This window comes from Rana temporaria, chromosome 4, assembly GCF_905171775.1.
Source record: "Rana temporaria chromosome 4, aRanTem1.1, whole genome shotgun sequence".
NCBI classification, from domain to species: Eukaryota; Metazoa; Chordata; class Amphibia; order Anura; family Ranidae; genus Rana; species Rana temporaria.
The window spans coordinates 470,587,194-470,613,590 of record NC_053492.1 but is presented as its reverse complement, the minus strand read 5'-3'; the positions used below and the strand labels follow the sequence as shown (position 1 = coordinate 470,613,590).

The window sequence follows — 26,397 nt, the reverse complement described above, 5'->3', positions numbered from 1 at the left end:
GAAGGAAATAGGCTGAGCACACTCCAACAAGGTGAAGGATTAATGACGTTTATTGAGGTCATCAATGCATAAAATGTACAAACATCACAGTTCCAAATCAGAAGACAGTTAACGTGTTTCGCACAGAATGTGCTTACTCTTGTTTTATGATTGTGCCATTCTATTATTACCTATGGTTACAAAATATAAAACCTATTTTCATTAAAAATGATACATTCTGTATATTATCAATTCTCCAAGAGGGGGGAAACTTTTGAGCACAACTGTAGTTCCAGAGACCTTGGATAATGCTGTGCTGAGGTCCTGTGTACTCAGATCATGAAGGGTAAGTCGTTGTTCCTCTCCCCAGTCCCAATGTAGACATGACCGTATTGTGCGGCGAGTGGAACGTGATAAAAAGTCAGTCCGATCCAAAGGAGGCTGCGAAGGATGACCACACCGTTGCCCTGCTCGAACTGCAGACTCCAGCACCCTGTGAGAAGAGATACAATGGGAACGTGAACAACAAAAACTTTCTCCAATACCATAAAAGTTCCATCGCTCTGCTGCCCCCACAATCCCACCCGAGGTGTCGGTTCCTCTTAGGCCGGCCATAGACAGTTTAAATCTCAGCCGGTTCAGTAGTAATCGGCTGAGGTTCGAACCGTGTGTGGGCAGGCTGAATGAACCAGGTTGATCAATCAACTTGGGTACAACCAGCTTGACTGATTCACTTGCGTTTGTCGCTAGTAGAAAATCAATCTTCTCCCACCCACCCCTGCTGAGAGCAGACAATTGCTCAGTAGGAGGGATTCCCCTATCAGCACGGTATGTGTTGAAGAGGGAATTGTCTATGGCAGGGGTAGGCAACCTGGGGGCCCTCCAGCTGTTGCAGAACTACAAGTCCCATCATGCCTCTGGAAGTAATTGTAACTGCCAGCCTTGCAATGCCTCATGGTAAATGTAGTTCCACAACAGCTGGGGGGCCCCAGGTTGTTGGCCCTATGGCATGGGTGCTCAACCTCTGACCTTCCAGCTGTTGCGGAACTACAAGTCCCATGAGGCATTGCAAGGCTGGCAGTTACAAGCATGACTCCCAAAGGCAGATTTATGATGGGACTTGTAGTTCCGCAACATTTGGAGGGCCACAGGTTGAGCACCCATGGTCTATGGCAGTGATGGCCAACCTTGGCACCCCAGATGTTTTGGAACTACATTTCCCATGATGCTCATGCACTCTGCAGTGTAGTGGAGCATCATGGGAAATGTAGTTCCAAAACATCTGGGGTGCCAAGGTTCGCCATCACTGGTCTATGGCCTGCCTTACAATCACAAAATGAAGGGAAGTAGCCACACTCCAGGATAAAACCCACCATTAGGCTCCATCATGATGTAAGCAAGGCAGACCATTATCTCCGCCCTCTAAAATGTGTTTCTAATGGTGAACTCTAGGGTTTGCGCCAATACCGAGCATTTGCCCGAGTACTTGTACCGATCCGAGTACTTGTGCTTGATCAAATATCTGGACAGTCAGGGGTGATCGGTGCGACGCTGGGGAGGAGTCAATTACCAATCTCCCTGTATACATTTCAATAAAGCATCCAACCGCCCCTTCTCCTCTCCACCCTGCGACTTCAGCTGCTTTATTGAAATGTATACTTGGACATCGTTGAATGTAACTCTCCAGCACCGCACCGATCACCCCTAACTGTCCCCCATATCCTCCTCTAGTCGCCCTCCGTGCTCGATCTGTCATGATGGAGAGCGGAGGAAGGAGACGGTAAATATGTCATTTACCGGCTCCTTCCTTTTCTGAATGCACAGAGTCCGTGATCACTGACTGTTCATTCATAACTGTAACTGTGCATTGTAAACTGCGTTTCCTCCGCATTCATAAACTGAAGCAGTCTCCTGTCCATTCATCTTCAGTGCAGCCGAGGCTGCATAGAAAGGGACTGGGGAATCTGTGTCCTCACTCCCTTTTCTCTGTCTCAAAAGGGAGATGTCCACAGATATCTCACCAAAGCCGCGCCCCCCCCCCCAAAAAAAAGAGCATTGTAAAAAAAAAATAATAATATATATATATGATAAAATGGGGGATGTAATGGCGCTTACAATAACAAATAATATATAAAGTGTCAGAAAAAATATATATAGGCTCCGCCTCCAGGCAATGATTAAAAGTGTATCACTCTGAACCAGTATACCATCCAACAAAAATATCCATAATGTGGGAGATATTAAGAGTGAAATAAGTGTGACCAACGTGCCACTACCAGCACAACAGTCTCATTTAAATGGCAAACTTCAAAATCTGTGCATACAACATTTCTTTCAAAATAGAATCCATATAATGCTTCATCCATAAACCGTGCAATGTGTAAATGTATAAATAAATAAATAGATATCCAGTTGTTGATTGTGGACAATCAGTCACTGGATATCTATTTATTTATTTATACATTTACACATTGCACGGTTTATGGATGAAGCATTATATGGATTCTATTTTGAAAGAAATGTTGTATGCACAGATTTTGAAGTTTGCCATTTAAATGAGACTGTTGTGCTGGTAGTGGCACGTTGGTCACACTTATTTCATTATTTTTTCACTCTTAATATCTCCCACATTATGGATATTTTTGTTGGATGGTATACTGGTTCAGAGTGATACACTTTTAATCATTGCCTGGAGGCGGAGCCTATATATATTTTTTCTGACACTTTATATATTATTTGTTATTGTAAGCGCCATTACATCCCCCATTTTATCATTTACTGTCAGTGTGTGAGCACTATTAGTGGTGGCTGCTGCATATTTATTTGTTCTATTCGTATCTTGGTTAGGTTGGTTTTGCGCATTAGTTCCCCCTATATTTCATACAATATATATATATGACAGTCCACATGTCGTCAGTGCTGCATTTTAGTGCCACTACCACATAAAAAAAAATAAAATAAAAAAAAAAACAGACGCTTAGAACCCACCGACGCCCTATGTACTATAAAATTATAAAAAGAATTAAAACATGTATATGAAGTAGGGTATGTGAAATTGAGAGGCAAAGGGAATTTTTACAGTGCTTACAGATAGTAATGAGAAACTAATGTTTAAGAAAAAGATTTAACAAATTTTAATGAAGGTCAAAGTAAAAAAAAATCACACAAATTAGGTAGCGTAGTAACAAAACAGAGGCTAGATGGTCATATGAAGCAGGTATCCGGCTACACCCATTTAGTTGAAGGTTCGTATATTAACCCGACATGTTTCGCATAATAGCTTCATCAGGGGATATATATATATATATATATATATACAAAATCAAACAGAGATTTCACGATACTATACAAAAATATGACAAAATACAGATTAATACAGCAGAACAGAACATAAAAATCACAGATAAATACAAACTATCATTGTTATAGCATAAGGCATGTGTTATTGTCATCAAGGTCATCCAACAAAGAGGCGGAACTTACCCAGCCAGAAAAACTCCCAGGGATGACCACCGCCCAAGGAATAGGGTGAACACTAGCCCAGCTAGTTTATTTTATTTTTTTTATCCTTTTTCAATATTTCAACTTTCCTTTCTATTTTTGTTCTATTTTAATTCTTTAGCCAAGTCACTGTGTGTGCCCTCTGTGGCCACGCTGAACCCCCCTCTCGCTGGGCTAGTATTCACCCTATTCCTTGGGCGGTGGTCATCCTTGGGAGTTTTTCTGGTTGGGTAAGTTCCACCTCTTTGTTGGGGCGACCTTGATGACAATGACACACGCCTCCTGCTATAACAATGCTAGTTTGTATTTATCTGTGATTTTTCTGTTCTGTTCTGCTGTATTACTTAATCTGTATTTTTTCATATTTTTGTATGGTATCGTGAATTCTCTGTTTGATTTCGTATATCCCCTGATGAAGCTATTATGCGAAACATGTCGGGATAATATACTAACCCTTAACTAAATGGGTGTAGCCGGATACCTGCTTGATATGACCATCTAGCCTCTGTTTTGTTACTGCGCTACCCAATTTGTATGATTTTTAACTTTGACCTTCATTAAAATTCGTTAAAGCGGAGTTCCGGCCACAATTTCACTTTTTATATATAAATACCCCTGTAATACACAAGCTTAATGTATTCTAGTAAAGTTAGTCTGTAAACTAAGGTCCGTTTTGTTAGGTTGTTACAGCATTTAGACACTTTATAAAATAGAAATTGACTGGGGCCATCTTAAGTGTGGGCATCATGAAGCCAGACTGTATGACTTCCTGGATTTCAGCCTTGCAGATCTCGCACATGCTCAGTGCTGCACAAGCAGTGTATTAGGTTTCAGATCAGGTTTCAGCACCTGTGTTGTCCAAGTCACATGATTCTTTGAGACTGGGGAGTGCACAGACTCCTTCCTGGAAAGTTACACCCACTACATTCCCATGAGTCTGTGTGGTGTAGGTTAGGAAGCTTACGCACCTAGGTGTAGGAAGTGGGAAGATTAACTATTCTGCCTAGCAACAACACTTTGAAGGCATCTAAAAAAAAAAAAAAATTTTCTTAAAGGACTAATGACATTTTTTTAAAACTACTGATGTAATGTTATATTTATGGGTGGAACTCCACTTTAAGTTCGTACTGGGGAGTCCTTATCCACCGGGGGAACATTTTCGGCAGGACACTGGCCGTGTGTTTGCACCTCGCAGTTTTTCCGACAGGAAAATTGCCCAAAAACCGCCGGACGAAAAAAAAGAGAACCAGTTCTTCTTTTTCCCGCCGGCAAATCCGGCAGACTTTTGCACAGTGGTTTTTGGTAGTTTTCCTATGGGAAAAACTGCAATGGAGCATACACACAGCCGGAATTCCCGGCCAAAGCTCCATCGCAGTTTTCCTGACGGGAAAACCTGCCGTGTATAGGGGAAAGACTGAACCGAGCAGGTTCTCGGCAGGAACTTTTCCCGTCGGAAATCCCGTACGTGTGTACGAGGCATATGGGTGTTCTGCCATTAGTTGGACTTCATTTTTTAGTAGTTCACATAGTTCTATAACTACATCAGATCACCCGATAACGATAATTACCACATCATAATATCAGAAGGCAAACCGGAATGTATCCAATACAATAAATCATAATATTCATCCGTATGGAATAATAAATCTTAATGGCGGCTTTTATCCTGGAATGTGACTTTCTCCCATTTTAGTAAACCATCGCTGGGGGAATACTAAGAAAACGTAGATGAAATATTTCAGGAACTGCACATTTCAAGCCTGTTTTCCTCAGTGCTGGACTTCTACAAAATCCCGGCACCTAGCTGGTTGCTATTAGTTACAGCACCGCACGGCAGTTCATCTGATTGTCTGCGTCTCGGGAAGAGACTGTTATCCAACCGCTGAGCGTCAGAGTGGAAAACTTTTCCCAGCAATTTGTTTTTCTTGCAATGAAAACCAGATTGTATTTTCTTTGTGGCACCTGCCAAGGGCCAGCTGTGTGAGGCCGGGGCCCCGGGGCAGAGGAAAGGGCGCGGTGTAGGCATTAGGACACGTGGGAAATCTTCAGACGGGCGCGGTTCAATGTGCTCAGCTGATCCGGCCTAACGGGAACTAATCTCCACTCTTATATCTGGGTCTGTAATTACTAACAGAGATGTTATTAGAGGTTCGTAGAGTGTTACCAGGCTGAGGCCTGAATCCACACTTCACTGGAAGAGGCAAAATGTCCGAGAGTGACCCAGGAGAACCGGTGCTCCCAATTCATCCAGAAAATGGACACATAGCATAGAGTCTGAGGAAAGAAATTTCTTAGACTATCCCTCAGCAAGAAATAAAAAAATATGTCCTGCAAATATGTCCCTATTCTTTGTGTCTATGCCCCTCCCACAATAGGGAGATTTCCTGCAGTAGTTTGTGTCTCTGCCCCTCCCACAATATGAGATTTCCCTGCAGTAGTTTGTGTCTCTGCCCCTCCCACGATGGTGAGATTTCCTGCAGTAGTTTGTGTCTCTGCCCCTCCCACAATGATGAGATTTCCTGCAGTAGTTTGTGTCTCTGCCCCTCCCACAATGGAGAGATTTCCTGCAGTACTTTGTGTCTCTGCCCCTCCCATAATGGTGAGATTTCCTGCAGTAGTTTGTGTCTCTGCCCCTCCCACAATGGAGAGATTTCCTGCAGTACTTTGTGTCTCTGCCCCTCCCATAATGGTGAGATTTCCTGCAGTAGTTTGTGTCTCTGCCCCTCCCACAAGGGTATAATGAAGGTGGTTGGAACTGGTGAGGTGGGTAGTTTAAAACATATACAGACCAGCATGTGAATAACTTGCCAGCAATGACACAGAACTGAAATGACATTCAGTGGCGGTTGCTTTTGAACAGGGATGATCTCCGGTGTGTTCAGATAAAAGTCCAAACCCACCTGAACTTTCCCACCAGGAAGCCGCAGACCACCAATCGGAGGCATTCCCTGCTCCGCAGCTGTGTGTATACAGGACCCTTACATATGTGCAGCGGGCAATGCCTTGGCTGCATATGATTGGTGGTCTGCAGCTTCCTGGCGGGATCGCTCAGGTGGGTTTGGACTTGTATCGGAGCACACCCGAGCTCATCCCAGGGTTGCCAACTTTCAGTAAATTTACAAACAATTTACGGATTTTACAATTTTTGCATCTGTCCATAAATGTCCATCATGGACGTGTAGTCTGTGTGTCCGTAATGTACATTTATGGACAGATACAAAAATTAAACTGTTTGTAAATTTACTGACAGTTTGCAACCCTGGCTCATCCCTACTTCTGAAGAAAGATTACCAATAGCAACTAATCAGATCCTAACAGTGATGTCACCAGTGTGAGCTAAATAATAAAAACTGCCATCTGACTGGTGACTGCAAAATTGCCACTTACATTCTGAACCCACAAAGAGGATGCCACATATACCTGCTAACCCTGATGTCTGCAGCTGTCCTGATGCCTGTGGATGCCCTGGTGGCAGTGTCTGTATTGCCCCTGGTGTCAGTGACCACCCTGCCCCCACACCGGCGTCTGAAGCCACCCTGCCCCCCCCCGGCGTCTGAGGCCACCCTGGCGTCTGAGGCCACCCTGCCCCCCCGGCATCTGAGGCCACCCTGCCCCCCCCGGCGTCTGAGGCCACCCTGCCCCCCCCCCCCCAGGCGTCCGAGGCCAGCCTGCCCCCCCGGCGTCCGAGGCCAGCCTGCCCCCCCCCGGCGTCCGAGGCCACCCTGCCCCCCCGGCGTCCGAGGCCACCCTGCCCCATGTGACCATATTTCCACAGTGTCTGCTGTACAGTAACAACAGATCCGCTTGCTGTCACTCCCATCATCCGCAGGAATGTATCACTTTGATTTCCCATCACCTGCCGGCTCAAATGCGGATTATCACCCCGTAAAGCACTCCTGACTTTATATGATCTCAACAGAAACTGCGCACCATACAAGGGAATCCACCAAACGGCGGGCAGCTGAGAGACGCAATGGAAATGCCATGTACTGGCAGTCATGCTTAGCGGCATTGTGAGAATTCAGCGCATTACATTGATATGACTCTCACTTTACATCGAGAACATTTTATACCGATGAGAAAAATCGGCTGCACACTCTTCATCTCTCAGTTCTGTTTTTTTTTTTTTCTTTAAGAGTAAAAGTCTATTTTACTGCATGTTGACCAGGAAATAAAGCATTCAGAAAACTTCATCTACAGATTGGACATTCGATTACTGCTCTACTCACTACCTTCACCCCTAGACACTACATAGAGGTAACTTAATACGCCGATCCCAAATCAATCAGTGGCTCCAGAGGGGGTAGCGCTATATGTGTAACACCGGCTCCTCCCACAGGCGCAGCGATTCCAATTGCACTCCACCTGGGACAGCCACAGCCAACAATACCTGTAGCAAGGGAGATCCCCCCCCCCCGCATCCAATTCGCGAAAGCAGGGGATTTTGACCGGCTCTCTATGGAGCCGGTTAACATATCTCTGTGGCGGCTCCAGTGAAAGATGGATGGTGCGGAATACAGGGATATTCTTGAGCAAAACCTGTAGCACTCTGTGTGTGATTTGAGGCGAGGACGGAGGGTCACCTTCCAGCAGGACAATGACCCCAAACACACTGCTAAAGCAACACTTGAGTGGTTTAAGGCAGGGGTCATCAACCCCCGGCCCGCGGGCCACTACCGGGCCGTGGCCCTTCTGCAGGCGGGCCGCGGGCGGCCGTCAAGAGACATGCTGGGCTGCCGGCATGAGAGCGCTGGGTGGATGGAAGAAGTGGGCGGGCAAGCAGAGATATCATCTCTCTCTGCCCCCTGCATTGCTGCTCTTCCGCCCTCAAAGCCAGTGCTCTGCCTCAGTGTTGGAGGTTAGGGGGGGAGCAGAGAGATGACATCATCTCACACTGCCTGCCCCGCATCGATGCTCTCCTGCGGCTCCTCGCTGGGAGAACTTAGATTCCTTGTTCAGTGGCGCAGATTGCCTGCCCCCCGGACAGAAAAGCGGGAATTTGCAGAAGGGTGGAGCCAGAGAGTGACAGATGAAGGAGTCCTGCCAGGTGATACCGCTGCAGCATGAGGAGGGAGCCACCCTGCTACATCTACATACCTCCCAACTTTTTGAGATAGGAATGAGGGACACCTTTCAGCAAAAGTATGCAGGCATAGGACACACCCCTTGCCACGCCCCTTTAAAGGAGAATTGTACAAAAAACAAGATTGGTTAAACTCATAAGTGCTTTTTTTTAACCACCATTATTCCTTTTCATTGGCTTTTGGAATTTACAAATGCAGAAATTTAGAAATCCGAAGAAAGGTTTAGCTCTGGGAAACACTTTTTGATAGATAAAAAGTGCATTTTATATACATCTATATAGATCAGACCAAAATGAGGGACAAATGAGGAGAATGAGGGACAGAGGGACATTGCTCCAAATCAGGGACAGTCCCTCGAAATCAGGGACAGTTGGGAGCTCTGCATCTAGAAGGGCGATCCCACAGAGATGTGACGTTAACAGTGACAGGCAGGGATGGACTGGCCATTGGGACTACAGGGAGTTTCCCGGTGGGCCGATGGCTCAGTGGGCCGGCTTCAGTGACAGCGGACCTCCGCTCCTCTGTCTCTCCCTTCCGGCAGCGCTCACCTCCTCTCCCTCCCCGCAGCACTCACCTGGGAGGACAAAGAAGCAGGGGGAGGACCAGAGGGGACGACAGAGGAGCATGGGGGAGGGGACAGACAGCTGACTCAACAGCTATGGCCTGGGAGTTTCTCACTTCTGCCTAATCTTGTCCCATAAGGGGGGGGCACCAAACGGATTCTTTGCCCCGGGTGAAATAATGTCTAGCTTCCCCACTGGTACTGCCTATAAGAGTACTAAGTACCAGCCATTCTACTAGAACGGCTAGTGGCTAGTGAAGGGGGAGAGGGGGCTTGGGTGGCCGGGGGTGTCCGGCCGCCATGGGAGAGACCTGTCAAAGTGGGCCAGTCTGGATGAAGTCCAGGGCCAAATTTTTGTCCCAGTCCAGCCCTGGTGACAGGTGAGCTGTGTGTGGGAGTACAGGTGAGGTGTGCTGGGACTTGTAATTCACCCCCTCAGCTGTCTGCATGATATACCACAAAGGGGCGCTCCACTGACTCCACATCTGGTGACGGGCAACGTGGCAGGTGGCAATCCACATCTTGTGGCAGTAAGTGTGACAGGTGATGTGGGAAGTGACATTCTGCATCTTGTGGCAGTAAGCATGGCAGGTGATGTGGCAAGTGACAATCCACATCTGGTAGCAGGCAACAGTGGCAAGTGACACGCTCGGGGCTTCCACTGATTCTACATTATGGTAAGTTGAACTATTTCATTTATTACTACAAATTAATAATAGAAATAATGCACTTCAATCACCCTGACACCATATCAACCATGGTGCCGTGATGATTGAAGCACCAACACCAGCCATTGCCCGCAAAAAATTGCTCCCACTGGTCCTTGGCATAATTTGGTTGTGAGGCAACAAAACACGAAAATGTCAAGGGGGGGGGGGGGGGTGAATACTTTTGCAAGGCACTGTAAGAGAAGTCTACGGCAAAATGCAGCTAACCTGCAGGAAAGCTACAAGTGCGCTGCACTTGTGGATGCGGGTAAACTGCCCACATCAGTGTGAAAGCAGCCTTAGACCCCTTTCACACGACAGTCCGATCTGGTCCGTTTTTCAGGGGGACCCAAATGGACCCTCACCTCTATGGTGTTCGTTTACACTCGCCTACCTCCAATCCGATCCAGGGGATCTGTGCGTTGTTTGGATTTAGTCAATTAGATGTTGGCATTTATAGTAAGTGTCTCTTCCTTCTTTGCTTTGGAGTACAGTGGAACCTCGGATTGCGAGTGAAGAGCGTTTCGCAATACAAGCACTGTATTTAAAAAAAATCCCGACTCGGTTTGCGATTGTTGTCTCGCAACACAAGCAGGATTCAAGCCAAAGCTGTGTGCAATACTCTGTTCCTGAGTTCAGCCAAGGTGTCTTCGGCCCTTTCAGTGTGTTTCCAAGGCTCTCCATCACCCCCACCTCTGGCCACATGCGGTATTGCATGCCATTGAAGTCAATGCGGAACTAATTATTTTCGTTTCCATTGACTTCTATGGGGAAACTCGCTTTGATATGCAAGTGCTTTGGATTACGAGCATTCTCCTGGAACTGATCCGAGGTTCCACTGTATCTAGAAGTGACCCTAAGTTTAGCAACCCTGCTGCAGTATGTTCTGTAACTTCTGTGTCTCCCCCCCCCCCCCCCCAGTAAATTCTGTGACTCCTGCATCCCCCTGTGACTCTAGAGCACCCCGTGTCATGAGCGATCGGAGCACCTCTGAGACCCGAGCCTTTCCACACAGTCCTCACTACATTCCGGTTTCTCCTGGTCGGTCTTTTTTCCTCAGTGGATATGGACTTCTGTCCACTACAAAGCCCCAAAACCAACCCAAACCTGTATGCACACAAGCAGCCAGACATGACGGTGCTGGGTAGCTGGCTCTGTGACTCAACATGTGAATCAGCTGTGAATGGAGAGATCGGAGGTGAATTACATTGTGATGCATGAAAGCCCTACAACAGGGATAGGCAACCTCAGCCCTCCAGCTGTTTTGAAACTACAAGTCCCACAAGACATTGCAAGACCCCGACAATCACAGGCATGACGGGATTTGTAGTTTCACCACATCTGGAGAGCCAAGGTTGCCTACCCCTGCCCTACAACTACCAGAGATGAAGTTCTGGAAGATTCAGAGACAACAGACACACATTGCAGGCTGTGATTGTATATTCCACCCCTCAATATCAACTGAGCTTCAAGTGATACTAAAGAGAAAAACGTAAAAAAATAAAAATAACATACATGTTATACTTACCTGCTCTGTGCCCGATCCTCCTCATCTCTGGTCTTCTTCTGGCGCTCTTGCCCCCAAAAGAAGCTTCTCCCTTTAGGAGGCACTCGTGAGAGCTTATTGCTGAGCATCGCTGTGTGCATCCATAGACACAGACAGTAGGACTCAGCCCCACCCCCCGCCATGGAATTTGATTGAAAGCAGCGGGAACCAGGGAGAAAATGGAGACAGCCTGTGCTCACGTGCAGATCGATGGACCACATTTAGACTCAGGTAATTATAAGGGGAGGGGGCAGGGGCGGACTGACAACTCATGGGGCCCCCGGGAAATAGAAGATTATGGGGCCCCCGGGCTTACAGATGGCCACTACGACAGGAGGCAGTGCAGAGGCGGGGCAGCTAAAATCTCGGGATTTTCAAATCAAAAGCATGTCAGTATCGGACATATCAGGGACAGATGTAAAAAAAAAAAAAGAAAAAAAAAAAAAGATTTTTACATACTGTACCTGGTTTTACTGAGCCTGGCAACCCTGATGGGGCCCCCTAGTGACATGGGGCCCTCGGGCAGTGCCCGAGTGCCTGAATGGTCAGTCCACCCCTGGGAGGGGGGGTTTTGGGGCAGGAAACACACACAGTTTTTTTACCAACAAAAAACACTTCAGCCTTCAGAAGCCCTTTCAGTTATGAGTGGAGTGTCACCAGATGAGGGCTCTGTATCAGGGGGGCGCTACTACTGCCATCCAGCCATCGTTACTGACACATTGCTCTGTGAACTGTATTTAATCCTTTTTGGGGAGTCGATACCCAGAAGCACAAGAAATTTGGGGACCACTGCTTTACTGAATACAGAACCCCCCCTGAGGGTGCAATTATATCACCGGAGATCACTCACCTCTGGGGATATCGTGTTCCAAGGTGTCCAGGAAGTCTATTGAAGGATCCAGATCAGCCATTTCCAACAGTGACCGTTTCTTGGGGTTCACAGTTGGGGTGAAGTGGAAGAATGAACTCAGCTTCTTGGCTTCACTTACTGTAAGACCTGAAAAAAAAAATTATAATTTTGTATAAACACTATATGGACACCAGACCATCACACCATGTTAGACAACCCATTCAAAACCCAGGGCCATTAATATGGAGTTGCCCCCTTGCCCCTGTGGATATAACACTCCACTCTCCTGGGAAGACTTTCACAAGGTTTTGGAGGGTGTCTGTTGGCATTTGTGCCCATTTGTGAGGTTAGGTACTGATGTTAGATGAGAAGACCTGGCTCACAATCCAATTCATCCCAATAGGTGTTCAGTAGGGATGAGGTCAGTGCTCTGTACAGGACACTCGAGTTCCTCCGCACCAAGCTGGTCACACCATGTCTTTATGGATCTGGCTTTGTACACAGAGGACAGTCATGGCGGGACAGAAAAGGGTCTTCACCAAACTGGTACCACAAGGTGGAAGAGCACAATTGTCTATAATGTCTTTGTGTGATGTAATATTAACAAGACCCTTCACTGGAGACACTTGAACTCATTTGGAGGGGTCCATATACTTTTGGCCATATAATGTAAGCGTGAAGTTTGGCTGTCTACTCAGTAATTTGAAGGGGGATCCCCATACTTTTTGGATACATAGATCCATGCACTGTAAGCAGGGGCGTTGCTAGGTGGCAAGAAGACCAGGGGCTTCAGCTCGAGGCCGGCACTGGGGAGGCAGCTTTGGATCCGGGATGGTCATGGCACGTTTTTTTTGGGCTGGGCAGTGGGGGGGGGGGGGGGGGGTTACTTGCTGGTTGCTGCCTGGCTTACCATTGCCCATCAATTTTGAACACTAAACTCACCTACCTGACACACTGACCATTACACTGACTACCTGACATACGTACACTGACTACCTGACCTGCATACACCTACCTGACATACACTGACCTCATCTACCTGACCTACATACACTCACCTACCTGACATACATACACTGACTACCTGACCTGCATACACCTACCTGACATACATACACCTACCTGACATACATACACTGACTACTTGACCTGCATACACCTACCTGACATACATACACCTACCTGACATACATACACTGACTACCTTACCTGACATACATACACTGACTACCTGACCTGCATACACCTACCTGACATACATACACCTACCTGACATACATACACTGACTACTTGACCTGCATACACCTACCTGACATACATACACCGACTACCTGACCTGCATACACCTACCTGACATACATACACCGACTACCTGACCTGCATACACCTACCTGACATACATACACCTACCTGACATACACCTACCTGACATACACGGACCTCATCTACCTGACCTACATACACTCACCTACCCGACATATGGGGGGGGGGGGTATCCGGGGTGGTCGTGGTGCATGTTTTTTTGGCAGATTCCTGTGTGTCCAGAACTGCAGGTAGGGGGCACAACTGCTGAGCCCAGAGGAGATAGAGAGTCTGGCTGCAGGGAGCTATGCATGGTAAAAAAAAGATCAGAGCCTGAACCATGGAGAGCAGAGGACTGAGAACTCCAGGGAAGGGGGAGAAAGCCTCTAATCTAGCTAATGCTGGCAATGGAGTCCTATGTGCATTGCACAACATTTCGTCTGGCCTGTAGGGGACCACCAGAGACAAGCATGTGTGTGTGGGTTACCTTTTAAATACCTTGCTATCTGCCCCGATCGCTCCTCCGCTGGCCTGATCTCTCCCGAGTCCCGATCGCTCTGAGAGCCGCCCGCCTGAGCTCCAAGCGGGGATCATCTCAGTGATGTGGCTCGGCGGTATTGTAATTCCCGCCTTCTGGAGCTTGCAGAGCCTATGATGGACGTCACACGTCCCGCGGTCACGGCATTGGACCAGTGGGACGTCCATCATAGGCGTTGCAGGCTCCAGAGGCAGGACCTGCTATCGCACTCGGCAGGACTCTGCCACACTCGGCGCGGCAGCACTCGGTCAAACTCGGCAGGACTCCGCCACAATCGGTGCAGCGGCACTCTGTATCAGTGAAGTCCCAGTGCTCGGGGCTAACAATGGAGTGCTAAATGCCCGTGACTCTGGGCTTTACGGGGACCCATTCGGGGCTCCAGCCCCCTAAGCCCGTGCCTAACCACGCCCCTGACTGTAAGGCACTGGCTGGCAGGACTGTGGATGATCTGTATGTGTCACCGAGGTTTCTCACCTACACATGGTGAGGGGCTCATGGGTTTATGATTGAAAAAATGAAAACAATTTAGATGCCCTGAAAACAAAAAGTTTTCAGGGTATCTAAATAAGTAATGTCCTGGGTCCTTGAGCCCAGAGACTTGTAGAGCTCTGGGTGGGATAAAGCCTCCATTCCTAAGTCCACATCATACCTATGGCTCCTTTCACACGGGATGGGGCTGGTTTTGCTCAGCAGGGGATCCATCTGCTGATCCCCTGCTGAGCGGAGCGGCCGGATGATAGGACATGGACAAAGCCTGTGTTTCATCTGATTCAGCGACCCGTCAGAATTGGTAACGGAAATGACGTTCCGTCACCACCATCTTGCTACACCCCACACTCCTCCATAGTAAGGATACAGTGAGAAGGTCATCTTTTTACACCCACCGGAGTTTTGCATTTTACACTTATTTTTAATAGTAAAGTGAGTTTATATAGCGAAATAGAGCACTTAGAACTCCGTCTGACTGGTTAGATGTAGAATTTTAAATGCAGCGGAAAGCCTGCTCATCTCATAGGTTTGCTAATCTGACAGAAGTTTGCGGCTGTAAAAATTCAACTTTCATACGGAGTTCCAAGTCCTGCATTTCACTAAAAATAAGTGTACAATGCAAAACTCCGGTGGGTGTAAAAAGATGGCCGCTTTTCCCCTTCTCAGTGTATCCTTATTATGGAGGAGTGCGGGGTGTAGCAAGATGGCGGCTACGGAACATCACTTCTGTTACCATTTCTGACGGGTTGCCAAATCTGATGAAACACCTGCTCTGCTCTATGGACTTGCTGTCTGTTTCCACCCAAGTGCCCTCCAATCCAATCTGATGGAGGGGAACAGATACCCCCTGAAAACCCGGACAACTGGACCTGATTGCACCTCTCGTGTGAAAAGAGGTCTTAGCTGTGGCGGCTGGTGCTCAAAACTTTTGGGGGGCACAAACAAACTGAAAAAAATATATATCAATTGCAGCCACTGTGCACATCATGTGCCATCAAATGCAGCCACCCATAAATTGCCGCCACTGTGCCAAACACAGCTACTGTACCCATCAATTACTGCCAGTGTGCCCATCAATTGCTGACACTGGGGCAGATCCACGTACAGCGGCGCATTATTCCGCCGGGCGTAGCGTATCTAAGATACACTACGCCGCCGTAACTTACTTTTTTTTTTTTTTAAACCTCAAGAATTTGCGGCGTAAGCTACGGTGGCGTAGTGTATCTTTGGCGGCGTAATGGCGCGGCATTCAAATCTCTGTGATGGGGGCATGTTTTATGTAAATTCGTCGTGACCCGACGTAAACGACGTTTTTTTTAACTGCGCATGAGCCGTCCGTGGGGGTATCCCAGTGCGCATGCTCGAAATTAACCCGGAACAAGCCAATGCTCACGACGGTGACGTCATTCTACGCAAATCCCTATTCGCGAACGACTTACGCAAACGACGTAAAAAATTCAAAATGCGAGGCGGGAACGACGGCCATACTTAACATTGAGTACGCCTCATAACAGTAGCTTTAACTATACGCCGGAAAAAGCCGAACACAAACAACGTAAAAAAATGCACCGGCCGGACGTACGTTCGTGGATCGCCGTAACTAGCTAATTTGCATACTCGCCATGGAATTCGACGGAAACGCCACCTAGCGGCTGCCGAAAAATTGCATCTTAGATCCAACGGCGTACTAAGACGTACGCCTGTCGGATCGACCCCAGATGCCGTCGTATCTTGTTTTGAAGATACAAAACAAAGATACGACGCGCAAAATTTTAAATTACGCCGGCGTATGAATAGATATGCCGGCGTAATTCTTTTGTGGATCTGCCCCACTGTGTCCATCTATTGCTGCTACTGTGCCCATCAACTTCCGCCAGTGTACCCATCAACTGCCGCCAGTGTGCCCACCAATTGCTGCCAGTGTGCCCACCAATTGCTGCCAGTGTGCATCCCCTTTCCGCACAGCACTTACCTTGTCTTGGTAGGACAGAGGGTCGCGGCGATGTCCTCCGCGCTCCTCGATGTCTTCTCCCGTCCTCCGCAGTGCCGTATCGCAAAAAAAAGGATTTTTGTACTCACCGTAAAATCCATTTCTCTGAGTTCATAGACGGACACAGCCTTCATTGACCTTAGGGTTATGCTTCTTCCTACCAGGAGATTTAGGCAGAATTCTACAGCACTTAAGGTGTTAAAAACTTTCCTTCATGCCGCTCCTCCCAGGGGGCGTGGCTCCCCCAGGCATAACCCCCACTCTGCTCTAGCAGCCTCAGTTCGTAACAAGCAGTACAAACCAAGGAGGGGTGGGTGCTGTGTCCGTCTATGAACTCAGAGAAATGGATTTTACGGTGAGTACAAAAATCCTTTTTTCTCTTTCGTTCATAGACGGACACAGCCTTCATTGACCTTAGGGACGTCCCCAAGCAGTGTCAAAAAAATTCGAGGGGTGGGAAAATAACACAGCAAAAACAGGTTACACCCCAAACAAAACCGGAGTCACTCAACGGAGGAACTCCAACCGTAAACTGCCGCCTGTAACACCCTGCGGCCGAAGGAGGCATCAGAAGATGCACTCACATCCACCTTTAAGACTTAGAAAAAGTGTGGAACGACGACCAGGTCGCTGCCTTACACACCAGTAACACAGAGGCATGATGCCAGAAAGCCCAAGAGGCCCCGATCGCCCTGGTCGAATGCGCCGTAACCCAAAAGGGAGGCGCCCGCCCCTTCAGGGCATAGGCCTGAAGCACAATCCGTCGGATCCACCCCGGAAAAAGGTGGCCGACGAGACTACCAGGCCCCCTGGTAGAACCAGCCAGCGACACGAACAGTGAGACCGACTTCCGGAACGGAATCGTAGCAGATAAGTACATACGTAGGGCCCGAATCACATCCAGAGGATGTAAAAGTGGCCACCTCCCTCCATTTCGGCCAAGGACATAAGGATGGAAGAACAATGTCCACACCAACGTGAAAAGCCGAAACCACCTTGGGGAGAAAAGACGGCTGCGCCGCAGCACCACCTCATCCTTATGGATGACCAAGCAGGGAGCCATGCAAGACAAGGCCTCCAGTTCAGACAAACACTAGTCTGATCGAGGTAATTGCTACCAGAAAAAATCACAGTGGAAATGCCCACGACGAGCCACGGCCACGTGACAACGCAGACCTTCCTGGGCTAGAACCCAGAGTCAAATGCCTGAAGGGTAGGTACTCTAGCACTAGAGCACTAGAGCTAGAGCTAAACCTGCTCCCGTCTCGTGACAGTCAACAAAAAACCTCCCGAATGTCCAAAAAGGGAGCATCCAGAAGAACCAAAAGGACTAAATACAAGTCCCATGGGGGTAGTGGAGGGGCCATATGCCAGACCCCCAGAACAGACGTACGCACCAAGGAGTGCGACGCCAAGGCTCATTGAAAGTAACAGCCAGAGCAGAAAACTGATTCCGAACTGTACGTAAGGCGAGAGCCTGATCCACTCCCTGCTGTAAAAAACAGCAGAATCCTGGATACCACGTACGTACGTACGTACGTACGTACGTACGTACGTACGTACGTACTAGGGTGCCATTTCATCTCCTCAACAGAGATGCAGGCCCTCCACGTATGATGTAAATCCTACGTGAGGTAGACTACCGTGCCGGCAGCACGGTCGAGACCACCGAGCCCAATAGGCCTCGGGCCTTCAGCCCCAGGCTCTCAACAGCCACGTCGCTAAGCCAGTGGCTGTAAAAACAGGGTGGAAGATTGGACCCTGTAACAGAAGATCAACCCCCAGGGGAAAATGCTAGGGGGCGTCAGCCACCAGACGCACCAGGTCCGCGTACCAGGAGCGACGCGGCCAATCTGGGGCAATCCGGATTGATAAATACCCTCGGCTTCCACTCTGCGCAGCAGGCGAGGAAGAAGCTACCGAGGAGGGAAGGTGTAAAGCAGGCGATAGCGACCCCAAGGAGCCACCAACGCGCCTGACGCGTCAGCCCACGGGTCCCGTGACCTGGCCAAAAACATGACACCTTCCGGTTGAGGCGGGACACTAGAAGGACCACGCCTGGAGTGCCCCACTTTCGGCACATATACTGAAAAACCCCTACGGGTGGAGAGACCACTCTCCGTGGTCAAGCACAATCCGACTTAGGAGTCGGCTTGCCAATTCCGTACTCCCGGAATGTACACGGCCAATAGAGCCAGAACGGACCCTTCGGCCCACCAAAGTATGTGCGCGACCCTCGTCGCTGCAACAGAGCTCTGTGTGCCTCCCTGATGGTCGACGTACGCCACAGCGTTGACGGACAGGGTCCCGAATGGTCGGCCCTGTAGATCCAGGGACCACCAGGCAAGGCAAAGCTTGATTCAGAACAATGATTGGTAGGTGGGTCGCCACCTGAGTCCAGCACCCCAGGGCTGACTGGGTGCCCCAAAAACCCCTCCCACAACCGGAGAGGCTGGCATCCGTCGCGACCACTGTCCAGTGGCTTGGCCGAAACGACTTTCCGGCCCGAAGCACCGGAAAACATCAGCCACCACACCAGGGACTAGATGACTCATCCGAACCTGGTAATCCAGAGATGACGGAAGCTAGTCCCCACGTGACAACAGGTCCTCCAGTAGCACCCTGGCGTGGAATTGGGCATACGGAACCGCCTCGAAAGAGGCCACCGTCAGATCCAGAACCCTCAAGCAGAATCGCGGAGATGACCACCACTAGGTCGACAACTGCTGCCCAGCAGATTGCCGAGTCTTAAATTTTTCCGTTAGGAGAACAAAACTCCCGCCCCGGCGGAATCCAGGACTAGTCCCAGGAATTCCAGTCCCAGACGGGACCAACACTGACTTCTGGACAAAAACAGAAGCCAGCCAAACTTCCTGGAGAGTCTGACACGTGATAGACACGGCTCCACAAATGCAGAGTTCTCAGAAGCTCGTAGGAGAATGTCGCCCAGACACCCCACGATAAACCCCCGCTGACACAGCCGGGCCAGTATCGGGACGAGCACCCCGGTAAAAACCTGTGGTGTCGACACCAAGTCGAGCGGGAGGGCCACAAAAAGAAAAAGGTCATCCCTGACCGCAAAGCCCAGAATCTCTGGTGCTTAGAGCATATGGGAACATGCAGGTATGCGTTCATGACATCCAAGGACGCCAGAAAAAAATTCCCATCCTGAAATTTTGTACTTTACAAAAAAACAAACGAGGGCCCTGAGGCCCAGGATTGGACGGACCCCATCCACCATGGGGATTACCAACAGATTGGAGTATTACCCCTGAGACCGTTCCATTGAGGGAACTGGCACCATCACTCCCCGAACAGAAGATCCTGGACAGAACCAACCAGCGAACCGGAGGAAGCCAGAGGACGGAGGAAAAAATCTGTTAGGCAGCCAAGAGAGAAAACCTATCTTGCACCGCGAGAAAACCTCGCAAAGCCAACGGTCGGAAAGAAGAGGCCTCAACCGAGCCGCAAAATCACAAAGCCAGCCCCCCACCCGACACGGGCGGGGGCAGACCTACATGCGGAAGCAATACTGTCCGCAGGCCCGTAAGGCACGTGGTGCCAGGCGCGTCACAGCCCCGCAGCGGGGGCCTTAGCACCCTGCAGAATACCCACCGTGCTGGGCGCACGAACCGCTCGGGAGAGGAGGGCCCTCGCCGACGGCGAGGCTCCTTGCCCTTCCTAGCAGAGGAAGCAGCGTGCTCTTACCACCCGTGGCATCCCTAGGGGTGCCAACCCGGGAGGCCCAAAAAACCGCCCACCCCTAAAGGGGTGAGTCCACCAAGGACCCTTTGAGGATCGGTCCGAAGACCAGCATGTAAGCCACACGAGGCGGCGCAAACACCCCCACACAGGCGGAGGCCCTGGAAAGCAAGGGAAGCGCATCCAGGACCGACTCACAGACGAACTACAGACCCCGAACCAAACGTTCAGCTAGGTCCTTACAGGGCTCAGCAGCATCTTGTTCCCCCAGCTCCTGCAGCAGGAGCTACAGCCCTCTAGTCAGAGTCTGTGACACCAGAGACCGAGTCAAGACCGGTCTCAGCGGGGTACCCACAGGCAGGAGCCCCTTCCACGGGCAACGTGGCAGCTTTGCTCCATCCGGACACCGGAGGGTCCACAGGAGGAGAGACCCACCTACTTACAAAGGGGTCGCAAAGCATTCAGGGACTGCAAAATTATATATATATATATATATATATATATATATATATATATATATATATATATATATATATACACATATATACACACTGCGGTGTAACATAAAAAGTCCAAATAAGGAACACAGTTGCAGTGCGCTGCGTTTTTGCGGAACCCAAAAGGGACCGGTACAACTGGTACCTCCGCCAAAACCACAAACCGTCTAGTTACTGAGCTATAAGCTCTAACCGCAGAAAATAAGAGCTCCAACAAATTCCTTGGTCGCGTGGGTTTTTATAGCCCGCATCCACTGACACCACAGAACCAGACGCAATAGCCGGGCATAGTATAATGTCAGCGGCATCCCCCGAAGCAGGCTCAGGGAGGGGGCGCTTTTTTACCCCCCAACCAGGCACTAGCTGCTTCAGAAATAACACTCCCTCAACAGAAGTGGCAGGGGGAGGGGCATCAAGGGTTAACTCAGGCCTTAGTGGGGAGGATAGTACCTAGTACAGGTGTTCCAGGACACCCCACCACCGAGTTACCCAAACTGCTAAGCAGAGAACCACCCACGGTCACCTCCCGGCTGTTCTAGCTCTATTCTGAGCATGAGGGCCCCCAGGGAACTCACCACCCCGCCTGGTGCATCGCGCTGAGAGGAGCCTGATGATGTGCTGAGAAGCCGGCTGCGCTGCTGACAGTCCCCACGGAGAGATTCGCGGTCTCTCCGAGCGCTAAAACGGCCACACGAGGACAAACGAAAATTAAAGATGGCCGCCGTAATGCAAAAAAACTGCCAAGGACCACAAGAAATTTTTTTTTTTTTTTTTAAAACAGACAGCCAGCAGCCACAGCAGCATAGTAAAAGAGCACACAAGTCCCGCAGAGAACACTACAGCCCCCTGCAGTGAACACACACAGCCCCAGCTAACACACAGGCCCCGGTGATAATAAAGAGACCCCAGAAAAAAAAACCCTCACAGCCGCTACCCAAAAGGGAAGGAAGGAGAGGAATAAGGGAGAGAGGAAAGCAGGGCGAACCCTCAGTCGACCTCCCCAGGGAAAATTCCAGCCAGACCACTTACCTGAGCAAGGGTCACTACTTACCTGTCCTGCGACTACCGGCTGGAGGTATCCCAGACAGAACCAACGTCCGCTAAACGGCATGGCTGTCGGCCAGACACACTGTGACAAGGCCATAGAGACCGGTCATATGTGTGCCCTAGAACCGAAGTTCCCCGGCCGCCCCTGGAGCAATGGGGCCTGTCGTGGACGTCCCAAAGCGGAGCTGAGGGCCGGCACACGCTCGAAGGCCGAACCTGGGGGGACTACAAGGGCCGAGGACCCAGCCTGTCACCCAGTCGGCTGTTGATAGAAGAATCGCAGGATTCAAAAATGCAGGAACAAAATAATAAAAAGCGAGAAAAATCGCAAGAAAAATCGCAAGAAAATTGCAAGAAAAACTCCAGAGTCCAGGACTCCAGAGAGAGCCTGACTCTCCTGACGGTTAGGCAGAAACAAACTGAGGCTGCTAGAGCAGAGTGGGGGTTATGCCTGGGGAGCCACGCCCCCTGGGAGGAGCGGCATGAAGGAAAGTTTTTAACACCTTAAGTGCTGTAGAATTCTGCCTAAATCTCCTGGTAGGAAGAAGCATAACCCTAAGGTCAATGAAGGCTGTGTCCGTCTATGAACGAAAGAGAAAATAGCCTGGTCATTAAGGGGGTAAATCTTTCTGGTCCTTAATTGGTTAAGTGAAGCTCAGGGCTCTCTGTCTGCTGTGAGATCCTGCTGCTGGGTGAGGGGGCCGAGTGCTCACAGAACACTAGAAGGGACAAGAGCTGTCTGATTGTTTTGGGGGAACCCATTAGCAAGCACACCGTTAGTCAGGAACTGATCTGGGTTTAGTTAGTGGCTTAGATGGTGGAGAAGTTGGAGGATTTGTTGGGCCTCCTGTTCTCTCTCATATTTACCTCGGAAACATGGATTCTTTTTGACGGCTCCAAGTGGATCCTTGATAAAGGCCCCTCGCGGTACCACGGTTGCCTCCTTGTCAATCATGGCGATGATGGTCACCAGACGTGTTTCCTCTTTGATGTGACTCTAATTGAGGGAAAACACAACAGAAGGTTAGTCACTAGACATCTGCACTGCCGAAAAATGCGTTCATTTTCGTTTTATTCGTCTTTTAGCTTTTTTCAGAAATTAAAAAAAAAAATTAAATTCCGAAATGCGGGAATTGGAAATTAAAAAAAAAAAAAATCACAAGAAAGAAAGAAACAAGAAAGGAAATTCAAAATTTAAAAACAATTTGGAAATTCGAAATTCTGAATTTTCGAATTTCCGATTTTCTAAATTTCAACATTTTTTAATTTACGAAATTGCGAATTTACGGAATTTCTAAATTTCTACATTTTGGAAACTCGGAAATTCTAAATTTTGGAAACTCGGAAATTCTAAATTTTGGAAAATCAAATTCTAAATTTTGGGAATTTGGAAATTCGAAAAAAAAAATTCACAAGAAAGAAACAAGAAAGGAAATTTGAAAATTAAAAAATTCGGAAATTCGAAATTCAGAATTTTCAAATTTCCGATTTTCAAAATGTCGCATTTTTTGAATTTGCGAAATTGCGAATTTCCTAAATTTCGGGAATTCAGGGGATTTGAAATTCCGGAAATTCTAAATTTTGGAAACTCGGAAATTCAAAATTTTGGAAACTAGGAAATTCAACATTTTGGAAATTCGGAAATTTATAATTTTGGAAAATCAATTTCTGAATTTTGGAAACTTGAATATTCAAAATTGTTGGAAATTCTAAATTTTGGAAATTTCAGAATTAACAAATTTGTCAAAATTTGTTAAAAAACGAATTCGGAACTAAACTAATTGCACATGTCTATTTGTCACATGTGCCTGGAGTTCCAAATGAATGAAGAAATTAAAAACCTCAATGTATGGGAAAACATGCGGCTCAGAACGTTGAATTGTAGGTCCTGTTGGTTACGGTTTTACTCATATCTGGTAGGACTGAGCTGATCCCAACTTACCGTCACTTCCTCTTCATAGGCCGTGCCCCCTTCGCCCACTTTCTTGTGCACTGTGTGCTCATATTCATGAGATGGGTCTCCCATGAATCGACCTTTGATCACCTGCCCCTCAGCGATGATGGCCTCGGTGGGTGGCGGCAGGAGACACCAGTCCATACAGTTCAGGCTGCCAGGAAAAGAAGAAAACGAGGACAGAAGGTGAACGTGGGGAACGGGATGAACCTCGGAGGCAGAAACAGATCCTGGTGAGATCAACTACCACCTAGATTAGGGGCCCCCCAAATATCCAACAATAAACCACCAACCCGGATCAAGGGCCTGGAAATCTCTTCTCCGGCAATCATTGAGTTCCCCAACACAAGAGCACTGCCGGGACTTCTATTAGTACTGCACAGTGTATAGTGAGACCTATAGGAACCCATCTCATCTATAGGAGGTAATATACTGTGTGATATATGTAGGGGGGGGGGGTATATGGTTCTCCTCCACCTGTAAATAGTATGGTGTATAGGATTAAGCACCTTCATACGGTGTGAAAAGCGTCAGTGCTTTATATGTATATATAGGGATCTATAGGCTCTTCCCCAGTGCAGTAAATATAGGAATCTATAACCCCAATATGTTATTTATATATATATATATATATTAGGAATCTAAAGGTCCCCTCCCCAGTATGATATATAGATATATATATATATATATATAGATCTCTGGGTCCCCTTTCCCCCAGTATGTTATATAAAGGGAACTTAAGGGCTCTCCCCCAATATGGTATATTCAGATATCCTTATGCCCCCTCCCCCAGTATGTTATATATAGGGATCTATAGGCCCCTCCCCCAGTGCAGTAAAACTAGGGATCTATAGCCCGCAATTTGTTATATATGTAGGAATCTAAAGGTCCCCTCCCCCTGTATGTTATATATGGGAATTTAAATTCCCCAGTAGGTTATATATAGGGATCTATACCCCCCAGCATGTTATATATAGGGATCTATATCCCCCAGTATGTTATATATAGGAATCTATACCCCCAAGCATGTTATATATAGGGATCTATATCCCCCAGTATGTTATATATAGGGATCTATACCCCCCAGCATGTTATATATAGGGATCTATATCCCCCAGTATGTTATATATAGGGATCTATACCCCCAAGCATGTTATATATAGGGATCTATATCCCCCAGTATGTTATATATAGGGATCTATAGCGACCCAGTGCAGTAAAAAATAGGGATCTATGGCCCTCAATTTGTTATATATAGGGGTCTATGTGTCCCCTCCCCCAGTATGTTACATATAGGAAACTATAGGCCCCTCCCCCAATATGGTATATATAGAGACCTAAATGCCCCCTCCCCCTGTATGAGATATATATATATATATATATATATATATATATATATATGGATCTATAGGTCCCTCTCCCCCAGTATGTTGAATGCAGGGGCAGTATTTGGTGTATAGGGATCTATACAAGTTCCTCACCTGTAAAAGACCCCCCCCCCCCCCCAATGTATAGGTTCCTTCTCCCAGTATGGTATATATATATATATATATATATATATATATATATATAGTGTAAATAATGTATAGGCCCCCAGTATGTCATATATAGGGACCTATAGCCCACCTTTCCAGTATATTATATATAGGGATCTATAGGCTGACCCTGTATGAGATTTTATATATATATATATATATATATATATATATAGATAGATCTATAGCCCCTTCCCCCAGTATATTATATATATATATATATATATATATATATATATATATATATATATATGTGTATATTATATATATATATATATAGGGATCTATGGGTTCCCTCCAGTATATTATATACGAATCTATAGGTCCCCTCCCCCAGTATAGCGTATATAGCCCCCCTCCCCAGTATATGATATATAGGGAACTATAGGCTGACCCCATGTGATATATATAGGGATCTAAAGCCCCCTCCCCAGTATATTATATATAGTGATCTATAGCCCCCCTCCCCCAGTATATTATATATAGGGATCTATAGCCCCCTCCCCAGTATAATATATATATATATATATATATATATACAGATGATGTGTCGGGTCCGCTCACCTGTAGAAGGTCTTCCTCCCCCGGAGCTCCTCTCCCTCCTCCTCGATCCCCCGGCAGATATAATAGTCCCCCCGGACTCCGAGGATCTTCCCCCAGAACAGAACCCCGGACAGCTTCATGTTCCTGCGGAGGAGAAGCAGTGATGTCCGCAGGGCGGCGCTCTGTTCCGGGCTCAGCCCCACACCGGAGCCGGACACCATCTCCATCCCCAGCAAAAGCCCGTCCGCCTCCATCTCTCCCAAATCCCGTCTCCGCTCTGTCTCTATAGCGACGCGTCCCGTCTCCAGGAAGTGACGTCACCGCACCGCGTCCCGTCTCCAGGAAGAGCGTCATTAGCCTAGCAACACCAGAGAGGTGTGCCCTGACCATTAGGACCGCCTATCCCATGACACATCAGCTATTGCCCGGCCCAAGTTGCAAACTGACCCCGCCTTCCATATCTATCAGCGTCGTGTCGTACCTAGGTGGGCGAAGAAGGGGCGGGACTGTGGCTGCCTGTCATTGGTTTAATGTGAGTTGTGTTTGTGGTAGAGAAGACTCCTCCCCCTC

General features: G+C 48.1%; 1 protein-coding gene across 1 annotated transcript; it reads right to left on the bottom strand.

The window, feature by feature from the left end:
- Nucleotides 1–27: 27 nt before the first annotated feature.
- On the bottom strand, nucleotides 28–26,149 carry RSPH9 (radial spoke head component 9). Its single transcript, XM_040351786.1, has 5 exons — nucleotides 25,849–26,149; nucleotides 23,738–23,903; nucleotides 22,663–22,792; nucleotides 12,230–12,376; nucleotides 28–472 (listed from the first exon to the last, which is right to left on the bottom strand). The coding sequence occupies exons 1-5, from the start codon at nucleotides 26,079–26,081 to the stop codon at nucleotides 312–314; spliced, it is 837 nt and encodes a 278-aa protein (XP_040207720.1). The 5' UTR covers nucleotides 26,082–26,149; the 3' UTR covers nucleotides 28–311.
- Nucleotides 26,150–26,397: the final 248 nt, after the last annotated feature.